This window comes from Osmerus mordax, chromosome 13 (assembly GCF_038355195.1).
Source record: "Osmerus mordax isolate fOsmMor3 chromosome 13, fOsmMor3.pri, whole genome shotgun sequence".
Classification (NCBI taxonomy): domain Eukaryota; kingdom Metazoa; phylum Chordata; class Actinopteri; order Osmeriformes; family Osmeridae; genus Osmerus; species Osmerus mordax.
In genome coordinates this window covers 16,844,186-16,853,103 of record NC_090062.1, presented here as the reverse complement: position 1 = coordinate 16,853,103, position 8,918 = coordinate 16,844,186, and the positions used below count along the sequence as shown (strand labels likewise).

At 52.8% G+C, this 8,918-nt stretch overlaps 1 protein-coding gene across 1 annotated transcript; it reads left to right on the top strand.

The window, feature by feature from the left end:
- Window positions 1-6,740: 6,740 nt before the first annotated feature.
- Window positions 6,741-8,184, top strand: LOC136955754 (serum response factor-binding protein 1-like). The gene is made up of 2 exons (XM_067249477.1): window positions 6,741-6,777; window positions 7,709-8,184. Exons 1-2 carry the CDS (start codon window positions 6,741-6,743, stop codon window positions 8,182-8,184), a joined length of 513 nt encoding a protein of 170 aa, XP_067105578.1.
- Window positions 8,185-8,918: the final 734 nt, after the last annotated feature.

Sequence of the window (8,918 nt, the reverse complement as noted above, 5' to 3'; positions counted from 1 at the left end):
AGGCCCCCGTTCTCCCAGTGAGGCCCCCGTCCTCACATAGAGGCCCCCGTCCTCACAGAGAGGCCCCCGTCCTCACAGAGAGGCCCCCGTCCTTCCAGAGAGGCCCCCGTCCTTCCAGCGAGGCCCCCGTCCTCACAGAGATGCCCCCGTCCTCACAGAGAGGCCCCCGTCCTCCCAGAGAGGCCCCCGTCCTTCCAGAGAGGCCCCCGTCCTCACAGAGAGGCCCCCGTCCTCACAGCGAGGCCCCCGTCCTCACAGAGAGGCCCCCGTCCTTCCAGAGAGGCCCCCGTCCTCACAGAGAGGCCCCCGTCCTCACAGAGAGGCCCCCGTTCTCACAGCGAGGCCCCCGTCCTCCCAGAGAGGCCCCCGTCCTCCCAGAGAGGCCCCCGTCCTCACAGAGAGGCCCCCGTCCTTCCAGAGAGGCCCCCGTCCTCACAGCGAGGCCCCCGTCCTCACAGCGAGGCCCCCGTCCTCACAGAGAGGCCCCCGTCCTCACAGAGAGGCCCCCGTCCTCACAGAGAGGCCCCCGTCCTCACAGAGAGGCCCCCGTCCTCACAGCGAGGCCCCCGTCCTCCCAGCGAGGCCCCCGTCCTCACAGCGAGGCCCCCGTCCTCCCAGCGAGGCCCCCGTCCTCACAGAGAGGCCCCCGTCCTCACAGCGAGGCCCCCGTCCTCACAGCGAGGCCCCCGTCCTCACAGCGAGGCCCCCGTCCTCACAGCGAGGCCCCCGTCCTCACAGCGAGGCCCCCGTCCTCCCAGCGAGGCCCCCGTCCTCACAGCGAGGCCCCCGTCCTCCCAGCGAGGCTCCTGCTGAAACAGACTCCCCAGGAGGAACAATCCATTTCAGCTTCAGCGGACTGGTGCAATTAAGCCTCTTCTGGCTGCTGCGTTGTCACTAGCTCACACGTTGCCTCCCCTTCCAATGAATCACCTGTACAGTTTAATTATTCAGTCCTTCTCTCCAGGCCCTCCTCCCCACCCTCCTCCTCCTCCACCCTGCACCACCACTAACACCCCCACCTCTTGCAAGCCTCATTATCAAACTAGGGCAATTTCCCCCTCAGCCAGCGCCAGCCCTTCTGCATGGCTGCTTTAAACAAGACTGATGATGGCCTATAAAAGAGAGGGAGAGGAGCTGTAGAAATGATCAGGGATAAATGAGACGTTTGGAAATATAAACAGGAAGAGGAGATGAGTGTCTGACTGGCACGGGGGGAGCAGGCCAATCAAATTACTCGGCTGACAGGAAGTTGCGCTCTCCCGATGCTGAATTAAGCTAGATGGGAGCGGACTGCCTAATGGATGGTTTTCATCGACTGATTCAACAGGGGAGTGCATGGAGGTAGCAGTTTGGGGTGGGGTATATTATACAGTGTGTAAGATACATAGGATGAGAACATTCTTCTTTTGAAACATGCCTCCACAAGTTTTTGCTAGTGTTTTGGTGGACTGTGCAAAGGTAATGCTCCAAACACGATAGAGCAGTTGACATTACAAAATCTGTTTTTTTGTTCAAGAATTTTCCGTCAATGTTTTTTTTTTTTTTACACTGGGGTCAGGGGTCAGGGAGTTGAGCTGTGAGACTTGGTGACTGTGTGTGTTAGTCACCAGCAAACAGTTCAGTTTGACATCATCAGAAGTAGAAGTTATTGTAAAACTGGCACTGAATGTTTACCTGTGTGTGTGTGTGTGTGTGTGTGTGTGTGTGTGTGTGTGTGTGTGTGTGTGTGTGTGTGTGTGTGTGTGTGTGTGTGTGTGTGTGTGTGGCAGTGGTAGCGTGTTTTTTTGCCCCCTCTGGCTCCACTGACATGATCATGAATCTCTTCCCAGGAGGGTGAAGATGATGGAGAGAAAGAGAGAAAGAGAGGAGGGGGGAGGGTGATGGAGTGATAGAGAGAGCTGAGTTGTGGAGAGATGGAGGGAGAAGGAGGGTGGAGGAGAGCTGGAGAGAGGAGGAAAGAGGAGAGGTGGGGAAAGGAGGGAGGAGGAGAGGTGGGGAGAGGAGGGAGCAGAAATAGAGAGAAGAGGAGGAGAGCTGGAGAGAGGAGGGAGCAGAGATAGAGAGAAGAGGAGGAGAGCTGGAGAGAGGAGGGAGCAGAAATAAAGAGAAGAGGAGGAGAGCTGGAGAGAGGAGGGAGCAGAGATAGAGAAGAGGAGGAGAGCTGGAGAGAGGAGGGAGCAGAGATAGAGAAGAGGAGGAGAGCTGGAGAGAGGAGGGAGCAGAGATAGAGAAGAGGAGGAGAGCTGGAGAGAGGAGGGAAAAGAGATAGAGAAGAGGAGGAGAGCTGGAGAGAGGAGGGAGCAGAGATAGAGAGAAGAGGAGGATAGCTGGAGAGAGGAGGGAGCAGAGATAGAGAGAAGAGGAGGAGAGCTGTAGAGAGGAGGGAGCAGAGATAGTGAAGAGGAGGAGAGCTGTAGAGAGGAGGGAGCAGAGATAGAGAGAAGAGGAGGAGAGCTGTAGAGAGGAGGGAGCAGAGATAGTGAAGAGGAGGAGAGCTGGAGAGAGGAGGGAGCAGAGATAGTGAAGAGGAGGAGAGCTGTAGAGAGGAGGGAGCAGAGATAGAGAGAAGAGGAGGAGAGCTGGAGAGAGGAGGGAGCAGAGATAGTGAAGAGGAGGAGAGCTGGAGAGAGGAGGGAGCAGAGATAGTGAAGAGGAGGAGAGCTGGAGAGAGGAGGGAGCAGATATAGTGAAGAGGAGGAGAGCTGTAGAGAGGAGGGAGCAGAGATAGTGAAGAGGAGGAGAGCTGTAGAGAGGAGGGAGCAGAGATAGTGAAGAGGAGGAGAGCTGTAGAGAGGAGGGAGCAGAGATAGTGAAGAGGAGGAGAGCTGTAGAGAGGAGGGAGCAGAGATAGAGAAGAGGAGGAGAGCTGTAGAGAGGAGGGAGCAGAGATAGTGAAGAGGAGGAGAGCTGTAGAGAGGAGGGAGCAGAGATAGAGAGAAGAGGAGGAGAGCTGTAGAGAGGAGGGAGCAGAGATAGAGAGAAGAGGGTGGTGGACAGGCTGGGGACACATCACTAATAAGCCTCTCCAGATCGATAAATGACTCCATGCAGCAAATTAAACCGTAAATCTGGTTAGAGACAGTAAATATTCAGAGTATGATATAGCAGGTCTAATGAATAGACCTGGTTGGGGCAGTAAGGGGCCAGAAAGCAGGTTGCTATGGAAGCCATGAATTATCCCGCAGGAAAACGATGCACGGTTTTGAATGGCACAGTCTGACTATCTGGCGTGACTGAACTGGACTAACATACGTGTTTGGAGAACAATACTGACTTCCTGTCTTGCTTAATTAATTTGAGGATGACAGTTCAGTCACGTCCTTCCTCATTAGAAAGCAGTGGGTTGTTTAATATCTGTTTGGTGCTTCACTCTTGTTAGACGATATCTATAAAAAGCTTGCGTGGGTCCAGACAGATTTGACGGCAACATGCAAAGCACGAAGAGCGATCTTATTAAACGCTCCTCAGACAGTTTGATATGACATGGTCCAACCAGCCAGCAAAGCCTGCATCAAATGGCTTTTCGAGTGCATTTGAAAGATGTGGTTATAATGATTATGTAACCAAATCAGTTCCAGACAGTCAAAGTTATTTTGAATATGGAACCCAACATTTTGAGCACGGAATTCTAAACGAAAACAAAAACGAGTGGAACAATGAGTTTCAAAAAATTTATTTGAAACAATATGCGTCTGATTTGTGGTTACGTAATTTGTTGGTAAAGTATCCTTGGCAAAGGAAGAAGCCTCAACATGGGCCTTGTTTGAGGATCTTGTCTCCCTGATCCCGTATTTGTGACGCCATAACATTATCTTATTGTGGTACTTGTGGCAATCAATATGCATCTCTTCATATTATTTCTATTTTCCAAAGAACGACTCATCATTTTCCCTGGCCACAGGGAAACCCAATCCGTTATTTGGAAGAGCCGGTAGCGTTGTAGATTCCGTTGTGAGATGATCGTGATGCTTGAGGCGGCTTCTCCAGGCCACTGACAACCGTGGTCTTGTGAGGAGGATCTTTCACCACACGGCAAAAACTCCTCAAAGTATTACCAAGTATATTTGTCTGATTTCTAGTCAGAATATGCCATTACACTTCAGATAAGACACAATCACCTAGCAAGTCATATTTCAGTGAGATTGAGGGCCTCGTTTTTGGACTACGCTTCTTCTACATCTTGCTGAGTGAAAGAGTCTTGAAAACATCATGTTTGAGTGAAAGAGTCTTGAAAACATCATGTTTGAGTGAAAGAGTCTTGAAAACATCATGTTTGAGTGAAAGAGTCTTGAAAACATGTTGTTTGAGTTGTATCTCTGATGTAGCATGCTTTCCTGCCAAGTTTTGAAGTTTCTGTGTTATTTGTTTAAGACGAATTATCTTGTTTCACGAAAAAAAAACTTGATTCATGAAAATAAATCTTGATTGTTGAAACATATTCTATATCCTAAATACACAGGCCGATCTTATCTTATTTTTTTCCACAATATCTATTGTCTTCTTTCTGGATCTCTCTATCTCTCTCTATTCTCTTCCTGTTGTTCTCTAGCTCGCTTTCTCTCATCTCTTCTCCCTACACTCTCTGTCTTTCTCTCTATTCCTTGTTCTCTCTTCATCCTCCCAGCCCTCTCGGTCTCCCCTCCCCCCCCCCTCTCTCCCTCTTTCCCCCCCCTCTCTCCCCCCCCCCCCCTCTCTCTGTGGTGTGAGTCCAGGTCTCTCTCTCTCTGTGGTGTCCAGGTTCGGGAGGTCCTAATCCCCCATGGGCAGCCAGAAGTCCTGTCTGAGTTCCGCACGTTGCCTGGCTGGGCCTCTGACCGGAACCACAGCTTAATTCAGCCAGCGCTGCAAGGAGCCTGGCAGTCTGCAGTCCACCAGCCAGCCAGCCCACCAGCCAGTCCACCAGCCCACCATCCCATTGATTAACTCCATGGTTACAGGCCAAGGATGTTACCCCTTCTTCTGTTATCATCTCTCCTTCCTTCCATCCATCCACCCATCCTCCCTTCCTTCCTGCCTCACTTCCACTCTCCCTTCCTTCCTGCCTCACTTCCACCCTCCCTTCCTACCTGCCTCCCTTCCTACCTGCCTCACTTCCACCCTCCCTTCCTACCTGCCTCACTTCCACCCTCCCTTCCTACCTGCCTCCCTTCCACCCTCCCTTCCTACCCCTCCATCCCTCCTCCATCCTCCCAAACGTCTCTCTCTCCCCTTCTCTCTCTCCCCTTCTCTCTCTCTCCCTTTCTCTCTCTTCCTGTCTCTTTCTCTCTCTCTCTTCCTGTCTCTTCTCCCCCACACCGCTGGTCAAGTCTGACGCACTTTCAAGAAGAGACCTCAGACGTGTCTCCTTTTGTGTCGTTTCCCTTTTACAGCCGAACACTTTGTTTAATCCTCTATTCATATCTCATTAAGGGTCAAACATGTCACCGAGTTTTTGATCCCTTTCAGTCGAAACCCCTTCTCACCCTCCTAATCTCCCGTCTGGCTTCGCCTGCGAGCTCTATCTGCCACCGTAGCAACTACACACACAGAAGCCAAGCGCAGGGAAAGATTAAGATGTTTGCACTAACATTTCAGTCAAGTGGCTGTACAATACTTCAAAAGATAATCCACCACAGAGGAAGGAGCCGGGAGCGGGGAGGAGAGTTCGGGGTTGGAGTGACGAGGTAATCTCCCCGCTATATCCCCCCGCCTCGTCGCCTCGCGCCCCACCTCCCTCCACCTCTTGGCGGAGATGTGTGGATGCGATAAGACCGGGTAAACACCCTCCGGGGTGTTGCGGTGCACGTGCGCGCCTCTCAAATCATTCCCCGGTGCCACAGCAGCTACTTTGCAAATAATGGTCCTCACGTGGCTGAGGTCAGGGCTGTTAGAGGCTGGCTGTTAGAGGCTGGGCTGTTAGAGGCTGGTCTGTTAGAGGCTGGCCTGTAGAGGCTGGTCTGTAAAAGCTGGTCTGTTAGAGGCTGGCCTGTAGAGGCTGGCCTGTAGAGGCTGGCCTGTAGAGGCTGGCCTGTAGAAGCTGGCCTGTAGAGGCTGGCCTGTAGAGGCTGGCCTGTAGAGGCTGGCCTGTAGAGGCTGGCCTGTAGAGGCTGGCCTGTAGAGGCTGGCCTGTAGAGGCTGGCCTGTAGAGGCTGGCCTGTAGAGGCTGGCCTGTAGAGGCTGGCCTGTAGAGGCTGGCCTGTAGAGGCTGGCCTGTAGAGGCTGGCCTGTAGAGGCTGGCCTGTAGAGGCTGGCCTGTAGAGGCTGGCCTGTAGAGGCTGGCCTGTAGAGGCTGGTCTCTGGGCTCCTTGCCCAGTCTCAAACCCTGTCAGATCGGCAGTAAATTTCTCCTTGTTTTCAGCCATTGTAATTTAAGACCCAGATGTGCAGGAGAAGGACGACAGTCAGAGAAACAACTCGTTCCATATTTCTCCCGCTGTACGCATCACGCTACACGGAGAGCTGTTCACCCCTGTCTGAGGGCGCCTCGCTCCTGTCTGCGTGACGCGCCGGGCGGGTGACGCGCCGGGCCTATGGACCACAGCTGCATGCACCTCGTTTGTTGTCTATGATGTGTGCTACAGCATCCATGTTATCAGTGTGTACACCATAAACATTGTACGAATGCAACGTTCCTTTAAGACCTGGTATTTGTTCATGATACGTGCAATTACAGATGTCTGGGTTAAAACGTACAGACGTGGAGGTCTGCCGAATTCCGCCTGGAGACAAGTGGCAGCTTGAACAGTGGGTCACACCACTCCATGTGGGGGTCCGTCCTCAGACTGAGGTGCATTGTGGGTAAGAGAGAACAACGTTAATTAGGATTATAATGGAGGATGAAGGGACACCGCTGGATTTGGTGGGAGGGCTGATGGAGAGGAGAGAGAGAGAGAGAGAGAGAGAGAGAGAGAGAGAGAGAGAGAGAGAGAGAGAGAGAGAGAGAGAGAGAGAGAGAGAGAGAGAGAGAGAGAGAGAGAGAGAGAGAGAGAGAGAGAGAGAGACGAGAGAGAGAGAGAGAGAGAGAGAGAGAGAGAGAGAGAGAGAGAGAGAGAGAGAGAGAGAGAGAGAGAGAGAGGGTGGATGAGAGGAGAGAGAGAGAGAGAGAGGAGAGAGAGAGGGTGGATGAGAGGAGAGAGAGATAGAGAGCGAGAGAGAGAGAGAGAGAGAGAGAGAGAGAGAGAGAGAGAGAGAGAGGGTGGATGAGAGGAGAGAGAGAGAGAGAGAGAGAGAGAGAGAGAGAGAGAGAGAGAGAGAGAGAGAGAGAGAGAGAGAGAGAGAGAGAGAGGGTGGATGAGAGGAGAGAGAGAGAGAGAGAGGAGAGAGAGAGGGTGGATGAGAGGAGAGAGAGATAGAGAGCGAGAGAGAGAGAGAGAGAGAGAGAGAGAGAGAGAGAGAGAGAGAGAGAGAGAGAGAGAGAGAGAGAGAGGGTGGATGAGAGGAGAGAGAGGACACTGCACAACAGGCCTGGTGTGAGAAGTCAGAGTGGATCTGAGAGAGGGGAAACGTTCAGGACTGCTCAGGGTTTGGGAGGCAGAAGGTGACGATGATCTTGACAGGAACACACAGCGCAATATGACACAGCTTCAGTCATTCACCCGCCATCCGTCTGCACATTTTGGTACATTAGAAAGGCCTAATATAACCTACAAAAAAAATCTACCAATATAGGACAACTGTATTCTCCCGACAATAAGACGACGCTCTCTAACTGTTCGTCACCGCCACCCAGAGCAGCCTGCCACACAGCAGCCTGCCACAGAGCAGCCTGCCACAGAGCAGCCTGCCACAGAGCAGCCTGCCACACAGCAGCCTGCCACAGAGCAGCCTGCCACAGAGCAGCCTGCCACAGAGCAGCCTGCCACAGAGCAGCCGGCCACAGAGCAGCCTGCCACACAGCAGCCTGCCACACAGCAGCCTGCCACAGAGCAGCCTGCCACAGAGCAGCCTGCCACCCAGAGCAGCCTACCACCCAGAGCAGCCTGCCAGAGCAGCCTGCCACAGAGCAGCCTGCCACCCAGAGCAGCCTACCACCCAGAGCAGCCTACCACCCAGAGCAGCCTGCCAGAGCAGCCTGCCACAGAGCAGCCTGCCACAGAGCAGCCTGCCACAGAACAGCCTGCCACAGAGCAGCCTGCCACACAGCAGCCTGCCACAGAGCAGACTGCCGAGCATGGCCCTCCACTGTCTGTTCTGTGTGTGAAGTGAGGCATGACCCCAACCAGGCCGAGGCCGAGCAGCACACACCCTGGGCCCCGGCCTCTCTCTCTTTCATTAAAGCCTGCAGTGAGGCCAGCCTCGGGACACACTCTGCAGACACGCCAAAGATTAATGCCCCTTAATTAAGAGCACAAAGTGACTAATTGAGAACATGTCAGAGGTATGTGTGTAATTTGCACATCAGTAATGATAAGTTTGAAGAGATCCCCAGTGTCAAAACGCACTTAATTGCTGCGGGGAATTATAGACAGTGGTTGCTAATGCCAGGGTAATTATAGACATAAAGGAGGATCACTCACACACACAAACACACACACACACAGTTAGCACAGCCTGTGTATTACCTCAAAAACATCTCTGACATTATCAGAGACAATACAAACCGACAGAGGATTGCTGTTAAACACACAGTGAACCCAAAATAGTTCTCATTGAATAGGAGATGTCCCTGGTCGTGGAAACCAGTCACGCATGAAGGTAGAGGTGAAGTGGGGACCAGGGCCTGTCTAAGCAGGGCACTGGTCTGTGTGTGTAGGACTGTGTGTGTCGCTGTGTGTCTCTGTGTGTGTCTGTGTGTTTGTCTCTGTGTGTGTATGTTTCTGTGTGTGTGTGTGTGTCTGTCTGTATGTGTTTGTGTGTGCCTGTGAGTGTGAGTGTCTGTGTGTGTGTTTGTCTGTGTGTGTTTGTGTGCGTGTCTGTGAGTGAGCATGTCTTTCTGTGTG